Below are 24,449 nucleotides of genomic sequence, written 5' to 3'. Positions count from 1 at the left end.
AAGCCATCGAAAAGTGTAATGTGGGCATAGTTAAACCGAAATACCCTAAATGACGGGAACAGGTGGCCCACATGACCACGTCTCACATACAAAGGGGTGGCCTTAATATTCACACCCGATGACCAAAAAAATACTATCCGAACAACATTATGAGATTTCGCACTTGATTTTACACTTAAAAACGGCACTGGAAATGAAATTAGAGCGCAAACTGATGATTCACAATCGATCTGGATAGTCACGACTAAGTCCTCTCTTTACCATTTAATTCACTACCGGCCACAGTTTCCCTGACTAACGTGATGCAGAAAGACAACATATCAGTGCTTTCTGTCAGTAACCAGTACACTGTAACACCGTTCTTTGCACCTTTACCTGAGGAGCCCTTCTGCACACTTAGCCATCCAATCCAACTACTGCAATATAGTGTAACCGCAGGGACAACGGTTCTGCGTTCAAACTCATTGGATGGGGTAATTTCTCATGGACTGTGACCATCCTGACGTCGCCTAACCTGGTCACTCAGTTTATCTTTGATGCAAACGCTCATTTGTTGAATTTGCCCACCTAGGTATGGTTGGTACTAACTCAGCCTACTCCCATTACCTATGTTTAGCTGTAAGCTTTCCTGTCTTTACCTCATTCGCAGCCTCGTACATTCAAACTCAAACATACAGGAATGGAAATGGATGCAACGAAAAGGAATGTTCCAGGTTAAATAAGCACGAATTGAGTCCTCTTTCTGTCGATTAGGCGTAGTAGATTAATATAACAAGAATATGACCGTTCAGATAACATTTCAAAATATCAAATTAGGATCGTGTGAAAGTACTAAATAAAGCGGAACTAACAGCTCCGCTCTAAAAGAATAAACTATGTTTTTTGCCTTTTACATAATATTGATTTTTTCAGCACTAGGTACTATTGTCAGTGACGGTACGCGGAACGCTTATGTATGACCATAGATATTCAAAACTACTAACTTGACATGGTACTACATACTTGGAGTAGTCATTCTGCACAGTTAAGACATTCTTAGATTAACTACTGACTCATATAAAATATGAAACGGATGTAAGGAATATGCCTTAGAGAGAGACAGAATTATCAAATATACTAATTGTACTCCAAGCGATTAGCATCATACGAAAATTTTAATAGGTGCACCACCACATGACCAAAAATCTAGAGATAGCTGAGTCAACGTGAGTTACAGATTTAAAAATGTATAGGAACGAATCTCTTTTGTAAAAGTTTTTCGACAAAAAGAATTGTTAATGGATTACTTTATTCCATTATCGTGATATCGGCATGCGCGCCATTTTCAAGTTATAACCTCCCCATCGCACCCCCCTCAGATTTAATTATAAGTTGGCACAGTGGATAGGCCTTGAAAAACTGAACACAGATTAATCCAGAAAACAGGAAGAAGTTGTGTGGAACTATGAAAAAAATAAGCAAAATATACAAACTGAGTAGTCCATGCGCAGGATAGGCAACATCAAGGACAGTCTCAGTTTAGGAGCGCTGTGGTCCCGTGGTTAGCGTGAGCACCTGCGGAACGAGAGGTTCCTTGGTTCAAGTCTTCCATCGACTGAAAATTTTAATTTCTTTATTTTCGCAAAGTTATGATCTGTCCGTTCGTTCATTGACGTCTCTGTTCACTGTAATAAGTTTAGTGTCTGTGTTTTGCGACCGCACCGCAAAACCGTGCGATTAGTAGACGAAAGGACGTGCCTCTCCAATCAGAACCGAAAACATTTGATCGCAAGGTCATAGGTCAACCGATTCCTCCACAGGAAAACACGTCTGATATATTCTAAACGACACTGGTGACGGCATGTGCTTCACATGACAGGAATATGTTGTTGACCCACCTAACTTGTACACTTGGCGAATGGGTAAAAAGATTCTTCTACCTTGCCCGATTTAGGTTTTCTTGTGGATGTGATAATCGCTCCCAAAAAAGTGATGAAAACATAACAGTTTGTCACATAAAGTGCAACAAATGAATGCAACAGTTTCACAGTCGCACAGTTTTGCCTGTGCTCTATCAAAACATATGTTTTTAACGTTTTCAAATTTTTCCGTGTGTAGACCGTCAAATCCTGCATATGTCCAAGCAAATCTGAACATGTCCTGGAATTTTGGAGAGCGAAGTTGATTATGTGTGAGTGCCTGAACTTTCATAATTGTCTGAAAACAAAAAATTAAACTTTTCACTCGAGGGTAGACTTGAACCAAGGACCTCTCGTTCCGCAGGTGCTCACGCTAACCACGGGACCACAGCGCTCCTGAGCTCACATGCTCCTTGATGTTGCCTATCCTGCGCATGGACTACTCAGTTGGTATATTTTGCTTATTCTTTTCATAGTTCCACACAACTTCTTCCTGTTTTCTCGATTGATCTGTGTTCAGTTTTTCAAGGCCTATCCACTGTGCCAACTTATAACTAAATCTGAGGGGGGTGCAATGGGGAGGTTCCTTTGTCAGTATGATCCTCCCAGAGGACATCACCTTTCCTTGTATTTACTGTTTTTGTCTTTCCCTGTAAGAATAGCTTTCTGTCTACTTCCAAGGAGCAGAATTTAAATAACTGTTGCTATAAGCAACATATAGGTTAATAAACCAGAAACTAAACCATAGTTCCACTGTAAAAATGCATTGTTTTATATTACCTTAATGAATCAAACTTTTTTAGTAATATCAAGTATATACGTTTAATAGTGGGTTAGAAAGCTGAGATACCTTTGATAACTGATATTTTTTTGCTGTGACTACTTAATATACACTGAAGTGCCAAAGAAACTGGTACAGGCAAGCATATTCAAATACAGAGATATCTACACAGCCAGAATAAGGTGCTACGGTTGACAATGCTTATATAAGATAAGTGTCTGGCATAGTTGTTAGATCAGTTAATGCTGCTACAATGGCAGGTTATCAAGATTTAAGTGAGTTTGAACGTGGTGTTATAGTCAGCGCATGAGCATTTGGACGCAGAATCTCCGAGGTAGCGATGAACTGGGATTTTCCCGTATGACCATTTCATGAGGGTACCATGAATAACAGGAATCTGGTAAAACCAAATCTTTGACTTCGATATGATCAGAAAAATATCCCACAAGAATGGGACCAACAACAACTGAAGAGAATCATTCAATGTGAAGAATTGCAACCCTTCTGCAAATTGCTGCAGATTTCAAAGCTGAGCCATCAACAAGTGCAGTGTGCAAATCATTCAATGAAACATCATTGACATGGGCTTCTGGAACCGAAGGCCCACTCATGTACCATTGATGAACGCACAACACAAAGCTTTATGCCTCACTTGGGCCTGTCAACACCACGTCGGACTGTTGATGACTGGAAACATGTTGCCTGGCCAGACGAGTCTTGTTTCAAATTGTATCAAGTGGAGGATGTGTGCAGATATGGAGACAACTCATGACTCCATCAACACTGCATGTCAGCAGGGGACTGTTCAAGCTGGTGGAGTCTCTGTTATTATGTGGGGCATGTGCAGTTGGAGTAATATGGGACCCCTGATGTGTCTAGATATGATTCTGATAGGTGACACATACACAAGCATCCTGTCTGGACACATGCATCCATTCTTGTCCATTGGGCATTCCAACAGACTTGGGCAATTCCAGCAGGACAATGCAACACCCCGCACATCCATAATTGCTACAGAGTGGCTCCGGGGACACTCTTCTGAGTTAAAAACTTCCACTGGCCACCAAACTCCCCAGACATGAGCATTATTGAGTATATCTGGGATTACAATGAAATGAACACCCTTAGCTGCTTACAGGAGTTGACATACGTCAACGGGGACAGATGAAAATGTGTGCCCCAACCGGGACTCGAACCCAGGATCTCCTGCTTACACGGCAGATGCTCTATCCATCTGAGCCACTGAGGGCACAGAGGATAGCATGACTGCAGGGATTTATCTCTGGCACGCCTCCCACGAAACCCACATTCTCAACGTATTGTCCCACACTACATTCGTACATACATCTTAGTGTGTATATATAAAGATTCTGTAACTTACCAAACGAAAGTGTTGGTATGTTGATAGAAACAAGAACAAACACAAACACACACACAAATTTTCAAGCTTTCGCAACCCATGGTTGCTTCATCAGGAAAGAGGGAAGGAGAGGGAAAGATGAAAGGATCCACATCCACATCCTTTCGTCTTTCCCTCTCCCTCCCTCTTTCTTGATGAAGCAACCGTGGGTTGCAAAAGTTTGAAATTTGTGTGTGTGTTTGTTCTTGTTTCTATCAACATACCAACGCTTTCGTTTGGTAAGTTACAGAATCTTTGTTTTTAGATATATTTTTCCCACGTGGAATGTTTCCCTCATCTGGGATTCCTTGCAACATGCTGTTCAGAAGAGATCTCTACCCCCTTGTACTGTTACAGATTTATGGACAGCCCTGCAGGATTCATGGTGTCAGTTCCCTCCATCACTATTCCCGACATTAGTCAAATCCATGTCATGTGATGTTACAATGCTTCAGCATGTTTGCAGGGGTACTACATGATATTAGGCAGCTGTACCTGTTTCTGTGGCTCTTCAGTGTATGTGCAAATAAAATAAATTCTGATTGATAAACAGGTCAATCGGTTCAGCAAGCACACAGTCATAGTATGTGTGTTTCTAAAATCATCCCATATTTCCATGAACAGACAGTGTTAGGTGATTTGTATTACTGTTAAAAATTACTTAACACAGTGGAAAGTGGGTAGTGATCTTAAGTGCCAACACGCCTACGAAACTGTATGAAACATTTTTTCAACAATCTTCACAGTATAACTTTTACAGCTGTGACTGTTATATGTTATAACCCTGACACAAACTCATTGCAAACTGACACAGTAAATGATATAATGAAAAAATATTCTTATAATGTCATTTATTTTAGGATTAGCCAAAATTTTTGTCATTTAGCTGCCTGAAAAGTATTCACTGAGCTGCCCATACATCGTAATTAAAACTTCAAAGTTTTGCAATGTCTCTTCACTACTACTAACAAACATAAAACACAAATTTCTCTTCAGGGATGTTTCTCCAGCAACAAGTACAGATTATCCTTTGAGTCTACCATCCACGAACAGGTCTCCACTCCTCCTGCACGACATCATCTTTGTGAATATAATAAACAGGATGAAGAGCTGCTGCTGCACAGGCCTAAAATTTAAATAAATTCATAAATAAATTTACAAATTTAACTAACAAATTTTACAGATGAACATCCATGAAAAGGATAACTTCAGTTACTTAAAATATTCATTCATTATTCCAAGTAATGTTAGTTTCAATTAACTACATAAAATACCAGTATTTTTTCAGATAACTCACTAACTTTTACACACAACAGAACATCAGAGTATTGTACAGTTAGGCAATGAAATAATAAAAAAGTTCAGTGAGCCACTTTGACAAAAGCAATAGGCAGCTGGTAAATATTTGAAATAGAAATGCTAAGAAGTCTGGTTATGAATACTGGAAAACCAAGTAACGCAGAAGCAAAATACTCAGTTGTTCCCACACAATAAACAATTTGCACATTGAAATTAGGCATCAGGTTCACAGCAATTACAAAAACCAACATGCAAAACAATTACCAATTAATTAAAATATTTAGAAAATACCCGGTAGATATAAGGAAAGAAGAATATTCATATGAACAGCACCTCAGTTAGAACATTTTGTTTGGGAATGGAATCCAACACAGAAATATCTAATTTCAAAAAGTGAAAAATTGACACAATGTTACTAAATTTGTGAGCAACATGTTAGACGGTAGAGAAATCTAACAAAATTGGCAATGAGATTTGAATATCAAGCAATGACTTCCTAGTGATCTCAAGCAATAATTACATGGCTCATCTGCATAAGTGCCAAACCACGACTGCTGGTCTTGGCCTCTAGAAGTTCATGAAGCATTTTGCATCAGCTGCGCCATGGTTGTTTTAAGTAGTAAGATATTTTGGACAAAAAGTTAAACATTTTATCTCTTCTTATGTTTCTCTTCTTATTTACAGACTTTTCAAAATGTTCCTGTGATATTCACAGGCATCAAGAGATCCTAAGCATATGAATGAAGAACAATGTCTATAATAATTGGCATATGAACTAAGCTCACTAATATTTCCACTGAACATGTGACATTTATGGTGACATATATAGCTATACTCTTGAAACCACTTTGATATGGACAGCAGAGGACACACTCTGTTGTATCCACTAGTAGGGTCTCCTCCCATTCCATTCATGTATGGAGCATGGGAAGAATGACTGTTTAAATGCCTCTGAGTGTGCTGTAATTAAACTAATTTTGTCTGTGGGAGCAATAAGCATGATGCTGTATTATACACCTGAAATCTTCATTTAAAGATAGTTCTTGAAACTTTGTAAGTAGACTTCCTTGGAATAGATGACATCCATCTTCAAGTGTCAGCCAGTTCAATTCTTCCTGCATCTCTGTGACACTCTACCATGGGTCAAACAAGCATATGACCATCTGTGCTGTCCTTCTCTTCATACATTCAATGTGCCCTCTTAGTCCTATGTGGTATGGGTCCCACACACTTGAGCAATATTCTACATTGGATCCCACAAGTGATTTTTAAGCAATCTCCTTTTGTAGACTGATTGCATTTCCCTAGTGCTTTACCAATAAACTGATGTCTTTTACCTGCTTTACCCATGACTAAGACTATGGGATCATTCCATTTCATGTCCCTACAGAATGCAACACACAGGAATTTGTATGAGTTTACCAAGCTCAGCTGTGACTTACTGATACTCTACATATAGGATACTATATTTCTTTGTTTTGTAAAGTTTGAAATTTTACATTCCTCAGCATTTAAAGCTAGTTGCCAATCTGTGCACTACTTTGATATCATATCAAGATCTGACTGAATATTTGTACAGATTTTCTCAGGATGTACTTCATTGTAGATAACTGCATCATCTGCATAAAGTCTGAGGTTACTATTAATATTATCTGCCAGTTCATTAATATACAAGGTCTGCTCATAAAATTCTGGAACTTTGCCCACAACATTTTTCTACACTCACCTTTTACTCATTATACATGGTCTCCTTGGAAATACTCTCCTCCATAACTGATACACTGCTCCCATTGCTGTTTCCAGTTCCACAAGCAGTCTTGGTACTCCTTTTCCTGGGTTTCATGTAGCAAATTTTCTTTTATCTCATCTGTCATTGCAAATCTTTGTCCTTTCAATAGTGTTTTCAACTTAGGAAATAAAAAAAAAAATCTCTGCAGGGGCCACATCTGGAGAGTACAGAAGATGAAGCAGCACAGTTCTTTCATTTTTTATTCAATAGTAACACATCGACAGGGATGAATGCGTGGATGCGTTATAGTGATGCAAGAGCCATGAATTGTCTCAACACCTTTCAGGCCATTCCCTTCTCACATTTTCTTGCAGGTGTCACAACACATCCCACTAGTACCATTGATTAACAGTTTGTCCATGTCGCACAAATTCATGATGACATTCCTGGCAGAAGCATTGTCACCAGACTTCGAAAGGCGTCCTGAGTGAGGGTCACCTTTAACTTCTGTCTGCCATTTTCAAACAATGTGAACCACTCGTAACACCAAGTATGGCTTAAGCACTCATCAGTGTAGGCTTTCTGCATCATTTGGTGTGTCTCTGTAAAGGTTTTCCTGAGTTCCACACAAAATTTAATTCGGACACATTGCTCCTCTAACTCTGCCAACTCGAAATTCACCAACTGTGTGACACAATGCTCTGCTCAGTACAACAACCATAACTAACAGACATATATCAATGAAACTTCTGGCAGCTACAAATTAAAAACAGGCATGTGCAGGGATGCCAAATGCATTTCGCTCTCATTCTGTATGAACAGCAAGGGACCCAACACACTTCTCTGGGGTCCATCCAAAGTTACATCTAAATCTGTCAGTGACTCTCCAACCATGATAACATGCTGCATCCTCAACACCAAAAACTCCTCAGTCCAGTCACAAATTTCACTTTATACTCCATATGATCATACTTTTGAGAATAAGCATAGGTGTCGCACCAAGTCAAATACTTTAAAGAAAACAAGAAATACTGCAACTACATGACTGCTTTGATACATGGCTTTCAGTATGTCATTAAGAGCAAAATGTGAGTTGGGTTTCACATGAGTGATGTTTTCAAAATCCATGCTGGGGCACAGAGGTATCATTGTGTTCAAGGTCCCTTATTATGTTTGAGCTAGGAATATGTTCTAAGATTCTACAACAAACTGATGTCAAGGATATAGGGTGGTATGTTTGTGGATCACTTCTGCTAATCTTGTAGTAGACTGATATGATCTGTACTTTCTACCAACTACTAGGCATGGTTTTCTGTTTGAGGGATTATAGCGAACAGAGTGGCTAACTCAGCAGAAAATCTGATATAAAATATCATAGCAAAACATTGTTAACACTTTTGAAACTTCCTGACAAATTAAATCTGTGTGCAATACTGGGACTTGAACCTGGAATATTTGTCTTCCACGGTAAGTGCTCTACTGCTTGAACTATCTCAGCACAACTCATAACCTACCCTCACAGCTTCAGTTATGGCAGTACCTCATCTTCCAAACTCCACAGAAGTTCTCCAGCATATCTTGCTGGATTAGCACTCCTTTCTTCCATGAATCATGAAAAACTGATTGCAGATCAAATTTAGGTAAAAGGGGCTTCTCTTCGTGGAAATTTAGATTAAGAATTTTATATAAAGATATCAGCAGGATTTCATGTAGAACCAGATATTGTAGGTAAGATAAACAAAGCAGGCCTCTATTTCACTAAATTTAATGTTTGTTAAAGGTGTATGCTTTGTTCAGAGCAATTCTGATTGGTGCCTATATGCTTACAGGAACTTGAACACTAAGGTTTACTCTTTTATATGTTGTGTTGCAGACAGGCAAAGAGGCTGTTACACATTTAGTTTTTGGCCAAAGCATTTTTCAGAACAGAAACATACACACATTCATGCATGAAAGCAAGCACACCTCCAACATACAAGACCCCCATCTGCAGCAACTCAAACCAGAGCTGCCAGAGATGGTGGTCAAGTGTGCGTGAGGTGTGCTTGCCTGTGTGAATGAAAGTGTGTGTGATTCCTTCTCTTATGAAGGCATTGGCCAAAAGATAAATGTGTAATAGTCTTTTTGTTGTGCCTGTCAGAAACTCAATGTCTTCTTCAAGGTGAGTAGCAATCGATCTCTTTCTTTATATTGTTGATATTCCAACCTGGAGTTCTGATTGCTTCATTAAGGTTTACTTTTTGTTATGTAGATGATACTATCATTTTAGAAAATGATAAGATGAAAATTAAAGAATTCAAATTAGCTTTAAGATGTAAACTTGAAATATTTGGGACATTTGAGACGTTTACTTGGAATTAAGATAATATGAGAGGGAGGATGAGGATGTAATAATTTTGGGTCAGAAAATTTATTTGGAAAATATGTTGAGGATGTACAGAATGAATGATGGGGAGTCAATTAACACATCCATGGTATTGAATTACAGAGAAGTTGAGAATGACAAGAGGCTGCATGAGAAAGTGCCTTACATAAAATTAATAAGATGTTTTCATTATGTAACTCAAACAATTCACCATCATTTAATCTATGTCATTAATTATTTCAGTCATTAACAAAGTGATCCAAAGGAACCATGTTGGAAAGGTTTAAAGAAGATACTGCATTACATAAAATGAACAGTAGGTTATTGGATACATTATAAAAATGAGGAAAACTATGAAGCTGTAGTAGCTTATGCTGATGCTAATTGGGCCAACAGCTCAGACATAAGATCAACATAAGGGTATGTTATCAGGCATTTTAGCATAACTGAGTGCTGGGGAACATAAACTAAATATCGTTGCATTTTCTTCTACAGAAACCAAATTTGTATCACTTGCAGCTTGTGTTTAGAATATTTGCAGTTTGAAAGGCTGTCCCATAACTACAATCTATCCTTTTCATAATACTGTCATTATTCCAGCCTGCATTTTAGCATTGTTTAATTCAGAAATTTAAAAGATATACAGCATTTGACTTCCAGTTTAGGAAATGGAGATGAATGAATGAATGAAAGGCTTTAAATGAATGGAATACACATTATACTCATAAAACATTTAAGAAATAATACAGCTGGTGTGTCACTCCTATTTGACTCCCAGAAAAATGATTACTAACTCTGTGAGATTTTGGTAGCTTCTTGCTAACTACATTTTCTTTCTGATTCATTTTCCTGGACATGGACCTTTCCACATAATTTCTCAGAATGCAAGTATAGCAAGATGAATAGAAGTTCTAAAAATGGAACCTCCTCTTTCAAATGCAGAAGAGGATCTGGCATTAATCTGTCATTGTGAGATCTTCATCAGTTTATAACCAGAAGCTTGAAAGAATTGGTAACAGAGGTATGCCTAACAACTGGCTTAGATCATATCTTACTGACCGCAAGCAAGTAGTAGAAATACATTTTCACAAAGAAAATAAATCAACAAGACACTATTCTGATTATAAAGCAGTAAAAATATGGAGTACTGCAGGGCTTGGTACTGGGTCCCATCCTATTTTTGATATATATAAATGACCTAACATCAACCAACCAGTACCATAGCACTATCCAGTTTGCAGATGACACAAGCATATTAGTCAGTGGGAAGACTGCAGAGATACTACAGACAAGACTGTCTGAGGCATTTACAAATGTTGTAAACTGGTTCAACCAAAAAAACTAATGATAAATAAAAGTAAAACAGTAGCATTAAATTTTCATAATGTCAAGAGAAACACTGAAGAGGATATAAGAATTCAGATGTCAGACACAGATATTGCAAGTGTGCCTAATACAAAATTTCTGGGCGTCTGGCTACAGGATAATCTTAGATGGGAAACTCACATTGACAACATATTAAAGAAGCTAAGTATCATGTGCTATTTAATGAGAGTGCTAGAAAACTGCTGTCATAAGGACTGTCGAATGACAGTTTAGTATTCTAATATACATTCTGTCCTAAAATATGGGATCACTTTCTGGGGTAATTCGCCATCCTGCCTAAACCTCTTCACGATGCAAAAAAGAATAGTGACAATCATGGCTGGAATAAAAAGGAACAAACCATGTAGACCATTATTTAAAAGGATCGGGATTCTTCCCCTTCCACGGATTTTCCTATTTGAAAGTGCAATGTTTATAAAGAAATATACAATAACAAATCCTACTATCCTCCCCAAAAATGAAAATGTTCATCATCATCATAATACAAGACAGAAAAATGACTTTCATGTACTCCATACAAAAACCAGTTTGTGCCAAAAAGGAACATTACACCATGGAAAAATTGTTGTTGTTGTGGTCTTCAGTCCTGAGACTGGTTTGATGCAGCTCTCCATGCTACTCTATCCTGTGCAAGCTTCTTCATCTCCCAGTACCTACTGCAACCTACATCCTTCTGAATCTGCTTAGTGTATTCATCTCTTGGTCTCCCCCTACGATTTTTACCCTCCACGCTGCCCTCCAATACTAAATTGGTGATCCCTTGATGCCTCAGAACATGTCCTACCAACCGATCCCTTCTTCTGGTCAAGTTGTGCCACAAACTCCTCTTCTCCCCAATCCTATTCAGTACCTCCTCATTAGTTATGTGATCTACCCATCTAATCTTCAGCATTCTTCTGTAGCACCACATTTCGAAAGCTTCTATTCTCTTCTTGTCCAAACTATTTACCGTCCATGTTTCACTTCCATACATGGCTACACTCCATACAAATACTTTCAGAAATGACTTCCTGACACTTAAATCTATACTCGATGTTAACAAATTTCTCTTCTTCAGAAACGCTTTCCTTGCCATTGCCAGTGTACATTTTATATCCTCTCTACTTCGACCATCATCAGTTATTTTGCTCCCCAAACAGCAAAACTCCTTTACTACTTTAAGCGTTTCATTTCCTAATCTAATACCCTCAACATTACTCGACTTAATTCGACTACATTCCATTATCCTCGTTTTGCTTTTGTTGATGTTCGTCTTATATCCTCCCTTCAAGACACCATCCATTCCGTTCAACTGCTCTTCCAAGTCCTTTGCTGTCTCTGACAGAATTACAATGTCATCGGCGAACCTCAAAGTTTTTATTTCTTCTCCATGGATTTTAATACTTACTCCGAATTATTCTTTTGTTTCCTTTACTGCTTGCTCAATATACAGATTGAATAACATCGGCGAGAGGCTACAACCCTGTCTTACTCCCTTCCCAACCACTGCTTCCCTTTCATGTCCCTCGATTCTTATAACTGCCATCTGGTTTCTGTACAAATTGTAAATAGCCTTTCGCTCCCTGTATTTTACCCCTGCCACCTTTAGAATTTGAAAGAGAGTATTCCAGTCAACATTGTCAAAAGCTTTCTCTAAGTCCACAAATGCTAGAAACGTAGGTTTGCCTTTTCTTAATCTTTCTTCTAAGATAAGTCGTAAGGTCAGTATTGCCTCACGTGTTCCAGTATTTCTACGGAATCCAAACTGAACTTCCCCGAGGTCGGCTTCTACTAGTTTTTCCATTCGTCTGTAAAGAATTCGTGTTAGTATTTTGCAGCTGTGGCTTATTAAACTGATTGTTCGGTAATTCTCACATCTGTCGACACCTGCTTTCTTTGGGATTGGAATTATTATATTCTTCTTGAAGTCTGAGGGTATTTCACCTGTTTCATACATCTTGCTCACCAGATGGTAGAGTTTTGTCAGGACTGGCTCTCCCAAGGCCGTCAGTAGTTCCAATGGAATGTTGTCTACTCCGGGGGCCTTGTTTCGACTCAGGTCTTTCAGTGCTCTGTCAAACTCTTCACGCAGTATCGTATCTCCCATTTCATCTTCATCTACATCCTCTTCCATTTCCATAATATTGTCCTCAAGTACATCGCCCTTGTATAGACCCTCTATATACTCCTTCCACCTTTCTGCTTTCCCTTCTTTGCTTAGAACTGGGTTTCCATCTGAACTCTTGATGTTCATACAAGTGGTTCTCTTATCTCCAAAGGTCTCTTTAATTTTCCTGTAGGCAGTATCTATCTTACCCCTAGTGAGATAAGCCTCTACATCCTTACATTTGTCCTCTAGCCATCCCTGCTAACCATTTTGCACTTCCTGTCGATCTCATTTTTGAGACATTTGTATTCCTTTTTGCCTGCTTCATTTACTGCATTTTTATATTTTCTCCTTTCATCAATTAAATTCAATATTTCTTCTGTTACCCAAGGATTTCTACTAGCCCTCGTCTTTTTACCTACTTGATCCTCTGCTGCCTTCACTACTTCATCCCTCAAAGCTACCCATTCTTCTTCTACTGTATTTCTTTCCCCCATTCCTGTCAATTGTTCCCTTATGCTCTCCCTGAAACTCTGTACAACCTCTGGTTCTTTCAGTTTATCCAGGTCCCATCTCCTTAAATTCCCACCTTTTTGCAGTTTCTTCAGTTTTAATCTACAGGTCATAACCAATAGATTGTGGTCAGAGTCCACATCTGCCCCTGGAAATGTCTTACAATTTAAAACCTGGTTCCTAAATCTCTGTCTTACCATTATATAATCTATCTGATACCTTTTAGTATCTCCAGGGTTCTTCCATGTATACAACCTTCTATCATGATTCTTAAACCAAGTGTTAGCTATGATTAAGTTGTGCTCTGTGCAAAATTCTACCAGGCGGCTTCCTCTTTCATTTCTTAGCCCCAATCCATATTCACCTACTACGTTTCCTTCTCTCCCTTTTCCTACACTCGAATTCCAATGACCCATGACTATTAAATTTTCGTCTCCCTTCACTATCTGAATAATTTCTTTTATTTCCTCATACATTTCTTCAATTTCTTCGTCATCTGCAGAGCTAGTTGGCATATAAGCTTGTACTACTGTAGTAGGTGTGGGCTTCGTATCTATCTTGGCCACAATAATGCGTTCACTATGCTGTTTGTAATAGCTTACCTGCATTCCTATTTTCCTATTCATTATTAAACCTACTCCTGCATTACCCCTATTTGACTTTGTGTTTATAACACTGTAGCCACCTGACCAGAAGTCTTGTTCCTCCTGCCACCGAACTTCACTAATTCCCACTATATCTAACTTTAACCTATCCATTTCCCTTTTCAAATTTTCTAACCTACCTGCCCGATTAAGGGACCTGACATTCCACGCTCCGATCCGTAGAACGCCAGTTTTCTTTCTCCTGATAACGACATCCTCTTGAGTAGTCCCCACCCGGAGATCCGAATGGGGGACTATTTTACCTCCGGAATATTTTACCCAAGAGGACGCCATCATCATTTAATCATACAGTAAAGCTGCATGCCCTCGGGAAAAATTACGGCCGTAGTTTCCCCTTGCTTTCAGCCGTTCGCAGTACCAGCACAGCAAGGCCGTTTTGGTTACAATGAATTATCTACAATAAATTGCCAAGATAAATTAAAGTAAAGACTGATGTAAAAAATTTTAAATCAGCATTAAAAGAATATCTGTTGACACATTGCTTTTATAGCGTGGAAGAGTTCCTCCAAAATCCTTGAGAGTCTAAGTGATGATTATGCAAATACTGTAACCATTAATACTGGCCTATAAATACATTCAGATGTAATTCTCAAGTTTCTAATGGGGTTCAAGTATAAGTTGTATACCGACTTGCCCAGTATATGAATGTAATTATCTAATGTACATGTCAATTCATAGTGTAGAAGAGTTCCTAAAAAATCCTTAGAGCTTAAGTGAGGATCATGCAAATACTGTAATCGTTAATATTGGCTTATACATGTATTCAGTTGTAAACTTCAAGTTTCTAATGTGGTTTAATTATAACTTACACATTGACTTGCCCAGTATATGAAGTGCTGTAAAATTTTGTGAACATAATTTTCTAGTTTCTAAAGTGTTTTAATTGTAAGATATACTTTGACCTGTCCAATATCTGATGTGCTGTACTGTACATGTAAGATTTACTGGACCAATAAATACAATACAATACATAATTAAAGTCAACACACAAGAGCATAGTGGGGATTGCCTCACCCACATATTCTGTTTTGTAACACTTCTTTCACTCACTTTTCTTTTGTGACAACTCACAACAACCATAATGAAATTAGCCCACAAAATGATTGCACCAACTTAGCACCAAAAAAATTTTCCAGTTTCTATTCTACAATTGTAATTTTTCATGGTATTCATAAAAGTACACTATGTGGATACTATTGGCAAGTGTCATGGAAGACATATGATATTTTAGTGCTGTGGGAGAGAATATTAAGTGAATGTATAACTGCTAGATATGCTACTATGCCAGAAGCCTACAAGAAGCATCAGTGCAAATGAATTAGCATGTCAAAGTCCAGGACAATCATCTGGGCTAAACAAGAGAAGGGCAGTGAAATGGTTAGCTAACTCTACCCTACAGAAATATTAGTGGATGAAGATCAGGTGACATCAGTACCCATGGTACCCATGCAACAGCACCACCATGACAACATTCAAAGTCAGTGGTAAGTTTCAAGGAGAACAGCATCTGTCTACAAGAGGTTTATAATGCTCTGAAGAACTGGCAGCAGCTGTGAACATGAGTTTTAGTGAGAAATGAGCAATAAAACAAAACAAATAGTACCATATTAATTTACAGTCATCTGAGGTCTTCTGATTTCTGATAGTTTCAAATAGCTTCATCAATGAAATTATTTCATGTAGAGCATAAATTCATATGATTTCTTGCATAGGAACAGTCTATGCTGTCAAATATTTACGTACACCCCTTCACTCCTGAAATAACATGAATATCAGATGAGCTAGGACTTGAAGTGTCAAAAAGTACTGGAATCTTGCATAAACAATGAAAACAATTATCTGTTCTAAAAGTCACTATACTTTTATGACATCTGATTAATGCTATGTTATTTCTGTTTCAACACCACATACTGTTGGTCAATCAAAAGAACTGGAATTAAAAAAAGTTCACAGAGAAATTGTGAAAGCCATATGATAATTTATGAATCTTTATCATACTTTATAACACTATTTCCTTGTGTCTTGATGTAAACTCTGACATAACTAAAAAAAAATTGTGTTTTAAGTTGGTTATGATCTTTTATGATTTGTTCACAGATCAGTAATATTTTCTATGTGCACTTCACAGAGAATATCAGGAAATATGAACAAGGAAAAGTATGATATGAGTTTAATGTCCAGTAACCACTGAGTGTATGAGGCAGAGAACTACATAAGGTGTGAAGATGTGATCAGAAATTAGTTATGGACTCAGTGAAGTAATGCTCCTGGCATTCATGTAAGTAAATACAGCTAAGATGTACTGATTGTTGTCCCATGTAATAGACAACTGTGTGGTATTCTGCAGTGAACTGAGATGACTTGTTCAGAACCACTGTTCTTACAGGATCCTCAGAAAATAAAAACAAAAAATAAAGGTAAAATTCCAAATCATGGTCAGTTTTGCAAACCTTTGCCTTCAATATATTGTAAGATATTTAAAGAAGCAACTTAATTACTGTATCTTTCACAGTTACTCTATTATGAGTGAAACAATGTATCATATCCACATACTTACTTGATAAGGGTACAAGAAAAGCACAGTTCCTATTGGATATCTATTGACATCAAGAGCATCATCAACAGCCTCAACTTTGCCAACTTCCTGAGTCATTTCAATTAGCCTGAAACAGTAATAACAGAAGTCTGATTAGAAGGAAGGAACAAAAGAGGAAAAATAACTTTTGAAGAACGAAAGCAGAATGGATTGTAGAAAAAAAAGAATAAAATATTCATCTGTTTTACACATAGTCTTTCCATCACAACAACATATTCAACTGCTTGGGTAAAAAAAAAAAAAAAAAAAAACACTAATTCAGTTAGAATCCCACTGGAGAATGGGATGATGTATTTTATAAATTATTATAAATGAAAGATTCAAGAACTTGAATGGAAACACCAGTCTGTATATAGTTATTTTTAAACTATAGTTTACAAACAGGGAGAAAATGAAGTTGTAAAAAGCTGCTGTGCCTGCTGAAAATCTGGCATCACATTTTATATTACTTCAATTAACTCTTTATTTTTCCATTAAGGCTTTATGATATAATATTTAAGAGATTGTACATTTTAGTATCTCCATCTGCCATGCACACTTACTCATGCACCATGTTCTAGCACACTTGAAATGCTGTACTTAAGTGACATCGAAACTTCCTGGCAGATTAAAACTGTGTGCCAGACCGAGACTCGAACTCGGGACCTTTGCCTTTCGCAGGCAAGTGGTCTACCAACTGAGCTACCCAAGCACAACTCACAATCCATTCTCACAGCTTTAATTCTGCCAGCATCTCGTCTCCTACCTTTCAAACTTCACAGAAATCTGGTTCACAGAACATCTTCTGTGAAGTTTGGAAGGTAGAGGATGAGATGCTGGCAGAATTAAAGCTGTGAGAACGGATCGTGAGTTGTGCTTGGGTAGCTCATTTGGTAGAGCACTTGCCTGCGAAAGGCAAAGGTCCTGAGTTTGAGTCTCGGTCTGGCACACAGTTTTAATCTGCCAGGAAGTTTCATATCAGCGCACACTCCACTGCAGGGTGAAAATCTCATTCTGGAAACATCCCCCAGGCTGTGGCTAAGCCATGTCTCCCCTATATCCTTTCTTCCAGGAGTGTAAGTTCTGCTAGGTTCACAGAAGAGCTTCTGTGAAGTTTGGAAGGTTGGAGACGATATGGTGGCAGAATTAAAGCTGTGAGAATGGATTGTGAGTTGTGCTTGGGTAGCTCAGTTGGTAAAGCACTTGCCCACGAAAGGCAAAGGTCTCAAGTTCGAGTCTTGGTCCGGCACACAGTTTTAATCTGCTAGGAAGTTTCATATCAGCGCACACTCTGCTGCAGGGTGAAAATCTCATTCTTAAGTGACATTTCTAGGGGAAAACCAGGGAAAGACCAACACAAAAGACACCATCATCTACTCAGTTGAGTAGCATTGTACTGAGTGGGAGACAGTGCTGCAGCATACCGACTGATGCCAGAAGTAGGGTGCAGAGGCAACAAGTTCTTGTAAACAATCTACTATGGTGCAAACAAATAGCTTTTTTATTGAATTTTGGTGTTATTTTTTATTTATGATTAAACTGAGGTAAACATTTCAAAACTTTTTTACAGTAATAATTATCAATTAGGTACATATTGTTTTCCAGTGCATCCTTTAGTATAGTTTTTGCAACTTTCTGAGCCTTAGCAAAGCCATTAAAAATTGGTCTCCACCATGATGTTTGAGTGGTATAATATTGACAGACTATTATGGGGCAATGTTGACAGGGTGTCATGCTCCAGGTGTCAGAAAATAAGTTGTTTACACTTATATCTAATTTCAGATGATCAGGACAAGAAAAAGAAAAGCAGAGAGGGCTAAATGGACTGAAGAAAACCTCAAAAAGGCATTACATTTAGTGAAGTCTGGGCAGAACATTGTATCAAAGGAGCTCAACATACTAAAAATTACATTTTATAATTGAATAAAATTAAATTAAAACAAGTAACCTTCCTTGGGGAGAATATTTGTTATCAATCCTGAACAAGAGCAATAATTACTCAACAAGAAAATTACATTTGCACAGTTATTCTATGACATTTCTCTGATTGACTAGTGGTGAATTGTTTAGGACCTTAATCACAATTTCAAGAAAATTGCCCAAATGGCTGGAGGCAGAGACTTTGGTTTCAGTAAGATAAATCCTAAAATTAGCTTAAGAAAACCATCAGCAAGAAGTATCAACAGTGTTCTAGGTTTCAATAAAGCTAAAGCTGACTTTTTTTCCCAACTTGAAAGTCATTTTTGTAAATCATGCTGTGTATATATTTGACACATTTTATGATAGTAAAATGTGTTACTTTCTTAAATTTTAGTCCAACTGTATGTCATGCTGTTGGTATTACTTTATAAGGCTATCGATATTGTCCAGGTACCCACGACAATACTGATACGTTGTGGAATTGAAAAAATGTTTATATAACTCTGAAGGTATTCAATGTGTTTCAGTTTTTCTGGTACAGCTATATGTCTAACATTCCTGGGTCACATGGGGCTACCATGAACTTTTCAATGGAAGTGGCAGAGTCTAAATAAAACAAAAAATCTCTAAAGCTGTCAGTATCCCCTGCTCTCCCTATCACCACCAGCTTGTATCACTAAATAACTATTGGCACAGACCTAGCAAGATAGACTGCATGGCATCATATGAAGACAGTCATATTGCAGCACTAGATAACCATTTTGTCAACTCTGACTACATTTTTGTTTTCTTGTTTTTGTTGGTTCTGGCAAATAACTTTGGCTTCTCTCACACTATCTGACTGGTTTCCCCATTCATGACATGAATTTATTTACTGATGAGCCCGCCATTTGTGTTAGTAATTTGTTAGCTCATTGCCACATTTCTCTGCATGAGCATCATAAACTTAGCTAATTACCATCATATCAAATAGTACAATGATCACAAAGGAGCTATGGAAACAGCTTCCACACCAATAAGAGTAGCAAAAGCAATTGCTCCACTTACTGGAGCTACACCAGGTTTTGGCAGTGTATCCCCCCCCCCCCCCCTCATCACCCCCCCCCCCCCTACCCAGAATGTAACTTTGTGTATTTACCTGCATTGTTCCCTTCTCCACTGATAGCCAAGTGGTATCATGGACTTTAATTGCCAAACTGCTTGTACTATTGCCTTCCAGTGACAAGCTTTATGAACTAGTTTAAAAAATTGCACACTCCATTTCTATGAAAGATTCATTCTGGAAAATAGTACACCTTCTGAAACTTCCTGGCAGATTAAAACTGTGTGCCGGACTGAGACTCGAACTTGGGACCTTTGCCTTTCGCGGGCAAGTGCTCTACTAACTGAGCTATCCAAGCACGACTCACGCCACGTCCTCACAGCTTTACTTCTGCCAGTACCTCGTCTCCTACCTTCCAAACTTTACAGAAGCTTTCCTGCGAAGCTTGCAGAACTAGCACTCCTGAAAGAAAGGATATTGCGGAGACATGGCTTAGTCACAACCTGGGGGATGTTTCCAGAATGAGATTTTCAATCTGCAGTGGAGTGTGCGCTGATATGAAACTTCCTGGCAGATTAAAACTGTGTGCCAGACCGAGACTCGAACTCGGGAGTCCCGAGACTCAATAGCTTAAAATGTTATGACATTTAGAAAAAGAAACCTCTTATTTAGAAACATCTCTTCTTTAGAACCAGACTGCCTCAGGTTGTACATGAAATATACATCTGCATAGACATTGTTTGACAATACATTCATAATAATCCTATTACCATACCCTGAAAATGAAGTATTTTATATTCAACATAGTACCTTCTTACAGATTAGCATGCACGATGCTCATGTAAAAGGGCAGATATGACAAGCTCCCTCAACATCAAGCAGCACTATTGGTCACACTTAAATATTATTCCTGAACTATGAGATAGAGAAGTACTACCTGAAATTTCTGTTTTTCTAAAGTTATAACACTCTTCTCCTACTTTCATAACAGAAACTTGCAATGCTTTGGGTTACTACTTGTTTTAGCAATGTAAAGACTTTTTAACAACAAAATCAGTGCAATTATAAACCAAGGAAAATCCAGAATGGAATAATGACAGTACTATGAAAAGGATAGTTTGCTACCCAACATATAGTGAAGATGCTGAGTCACAGACAGTCACAACAAAAAGACTGCTAAACAAGTAAGTTTTCAACTGAAAGGCCATTTTCTGAATTAGATAAAACACACACACATTCACGCAAACACAACTCGCACACACATAGCCACTGTCTCTGGCTGCTGAGGCCAGACTGCGAGCAACAGCACATGATGGGAGCAGCAGTCTGGGTGGAGGGCATAAGGAAAAGGCTGGGTTGGGGAGGGATGGCAGGGTAGGGGTGGGGGACAGTAGAGTGCTGCTTGTGGGAGAATACAGGGATGAGGTGGAGAGAGGGTAGGACAGCTAGGTGCAGCCGGGAGGTTACATGGCGGAGGGGAGAGGGTGGGCAGAAAAGGAGAGAAGTAAGAAAATGTGGATGTGTCGGCAGAATAGAAGTCAGTGTATTATGGGAGTGGGAACAGGGAAGTGGATAGGTGGGTGAAGGACAGTTACCAGTGAAAGTTGAGGGCAGGACGGTTACAGGAATGTTGGATATACTGCAGGGAGAGTTCCCATGTGCACAGTTCAGAAAAACTGGTATTGGTAGGAGGGATCCATATGGCAAAGGCTGTGAAGCAGTCATTAAAATAAAGAACATTGTGTTGAGCAGCCTGCTCAGCAGCTGGGTGGACCAGCTGTTTCTTGGCAACAATTAGTCTGTGGTCATTCATGCAGACAGACAGACAACTTGTCAGCTGTCATGCCCACTTAGAACACAGAGCAGTTGTAGCAGATTAGTCTGTAGATCACAGACTGCTTTCACAGGTAAACATGCTTTCGATGGACTAGGGGATGTTGTAACTGGACTGGAAGGAAGTATGGGACAGATCTTGCATCTAGGTCTATTACAGGGATATGAGCCATGAGGCAAGGGGTTGGGAGGAGGGGTTTTGTAGGGATGGATGAAGATATTGTGTAGGTTTGGTGGGTGGTGGAATACCACTGTGGGAGGGCTGGGAAGGATAGTGGACAGCACATTCCTCATTTCAGGGCATGACGAGAGGTAGTGGAAACCCCAGTGGAGAATGTGATTTGGTTGTTCCTGGGAATGCTCCTTTCGGCCCAGACAGTGGGGCATTGGAAGGTTGTGGGTGACTGCAGAGATGTTTCTGTAAAACATTGGGAGGGTAATTACAGTCTGTGAAGGCCTCAGTGAGACACCTAGTATATTTCAAGAGGGACTGCTCATCACCAGAAAGGAGGTTGTAGGTTTGGAATCCATCAGGCATTGGGGAAGGTAGCGTTCACTCACACCTCCCAACATCCCATCATCTGGCCTTAGAGGAGGATTCCTCTCATGTTTCAGTGCTACCCAGGACTGGAGCAACTGAATCATATACTCCAACTGGGTTTAGACTACTTCTCACCATACCCTGAAACGAGGAATATCCTACCCACTATCCTTCCCACACCTCCCACAGTGGTGTTCCACCACCTACCAAACCAACAAAATATCCTCATCTAACGCTACACAACCCCTCTTACCAACCCCTTACCTCATGGCTCATATTCCTGTAATAGACCTAGGTGCAAGACCTATCCAATATTTTCTCCCACCACTACCTCCAGTTTAGTCACGAACATACCCCAGAACATCAAAGGCAGGGTTGCCTGTGAAACCAGTCGTGCTCTACAAGCTAAGCTGCAGCCACTGTGCTGTGTTCTTTGTGGGCATGACAATGATAAGCTGTCTGTCTGCATGAATGGCTACTGAGAAATTGTGGCCAAAAAACGGCTGGACCACCCAATTGCTGAGCAAGCTTCCCAATGCCATGTTCTTCATTTCAATGACTGCGTCACAGCCTTCACCTACCAGCCAACACCAGCTTTTCTGAACTGCACTTGTGGTGACTCTCCCTGCAATATATTCTACATTCCCATAACTCTCCTGGCTTCAGCCTTCATTAGTCATTGTCCTTCATGATCATATTCCCTTACCTGTTCCTTCTCCAGCACTATACAGCCTTCTGTTCCACCAGTTTACACCAACAGTCTTTATGCTTCTCTCCTTTTATGTCCCCCCCACCCCCACCCCCTGCCCTCCATCTAACCTCCTGGTTACACCTACATCCCCCACCCCTACCCTGTTTTCCTTCCCCTCCATGCCTCAGCCTCCTCCTTATCTCCTCCATCCAGTCTGTTTCTTCCATCATGCAGTATTGCTCACAGTGTGGCCTCAGAAGCTGGTAAATAAAAACCACTTAATTTTATAATTTTACAACTAATAGTCTTTGGGATATGGAAAGGCAGCACTGTAACAGTATTGGTTTAAATGTGAAATGGAACAAACCTTGTCAATTATGTTTGATGTTAGATATATGTCTTTTTACTTTCCACATCTGCTGCAGTGTTATCCTGTACATAGTTCATCATTAGAGCAAATGCTAGCAGGATATATTCAAAACCCAGATGCATAAAAAATAAAGAATAACGTACTTGAGATGTGGATGATATTCAAATACAGCATATCCAGAAACAATTTTATTAGCATTTAGTCCTTGCTTGGTTAAAGCAGTGAAGCCACAGTCAATAAGCATCTGCTTGCGGTGAGGGTAATGGCCAATAACGCGAGTCATAATTCGGCATGCCACATCATCCAGTGAACAGCAACCCAGAGAAGCCTGTTGTAGATCTGAAAAATGGAGTGAACTGTTTGTATTATACTTGGACTGTATAACAATAAGAAGGATAAAATATGAACTATTGATTCATCTAATTATCATAACAAAAGAGAGAAAATAAGAAGAAGACCTGCTGCTATTTTCAGAAGAAGCCCTGCATTTGCAATCAGATCAGAAGTACATTAAGATTCAAATGTAAAGTACACATGATTTAGAGTGTACTGTAAAAGCACTATGTTCTATAGAATTCACTGATTGATAATTAACTGGATGTGGTGCAAAAAGGGTACATCAAGGATGTGGAGGGTGGTATTGACCCTGTTTTTCTTCTTCTTCTTTCGATTTCGGCCATCTTTGGACCACGTTCAACAATTCACTTGCCTGGGTTTTTGATCTTTTTTCTCTCTTCCCAATATTTCCTCATCATTTTCGAATGGTTCCTCCTCCGCTCTTCCGACCATTTCCTGTTATTATTCTTTAGTTTCGTTTCTTCTGGAAAACACTTAATTTCGTTCACTATTTGTCTAAACTTTTTCCTGTCCCTGATTGACTCACGGGTGACATTAAAATAGGCCAAATCCTTTTTCACCATCTGTATCCATTTATTGTTGGTTTTTTCGTTCCTGTTACTATGTTCAAACACTTTTCTTGTTAGTCTGTTTCCATCCATCCTCGACAGGTGACCATAAAACGTTAGTCTGCGTTTACGCATTGCATCACTCACTTTCTCAATAGTTTTGTATATTTCCTTATTACTCTTTAGCTTGTACTCTTCTCCAATCTTTCTCGGTCCTAATATTTTTCTCAAAATTTTCCTTTCTTTCCTTTCCATGTTTTCTATTTCCCCCTTTTTGTTAAGAGTTAGGCACTCTGATGCATACAGGCATTCTGGTCTAATGACAGTTTTATAATGTCTTAATTTAGCTTGAATCGAAATGTTTTTTTTTGTTATATATGTCTTTGGTTTTTTGAAAAGCAAATTCCATTTTCCTTGCTCTCGCCTGGTTTGCACTCTTGTCTAAACCATT

At 38.9% G+C, this 24,449-nt stretch overlaps 1 protein-coding gene across 1 annotated transcript in view; it reads right to left on the bottom strand.

The window, feature by feature from the left end:
* Nucleotides 1–4,949: 4,949 nt before the first annotated feature.
* Nucleotides 4,950–24,449, bottom strand: part of LOC126252817 (D-threo-3-hydroxyaspartate dehydratase-like) — a 135,971-nt gene continuing 116,471 nt past the window's right edge. The window contains exons 5-7 of the mRNA XM_049953759.1: nucleotides 23,237–23,432; nucleotides 16,679–16,784; nucleotides 4,950–5,204 (exon numbers count right to left, since the gene is read on the bottom strand). Of these exons, the coding sequence (XP_049809716.1) occupies nucleotides 5,115–5,204; nucleotides 16,679–16,784; nucleotides 23,237–23,432 (392 nt within the window). The 3' untranslated portion in view covers nucleotides 4,950–5,114. The remainder of the gene's footprint in view (nucleotides 5,205–16,678; nucleotides 16,785–23,236; nucleotides 23,433–24,449) is intronic.

Source organism: Schistocerca nitens, chromosome 4 (assembly GCF_023898315.1).
Source record: "Schistocerca nitens isolate TAMUIC-IGC-003100 chromosome 4, iqSchNite1.1, whole genome shotgun sequence".
Lineage (NCBI taxonomy): Eukaryota > Metazoa > Arthropoda > Insecta > Orthoptera > Acrididae > Schistocerca > Schistocerca nitens.
This window is presented reverse-complemented; position numbering and strand designations above follow the sequence as displayed.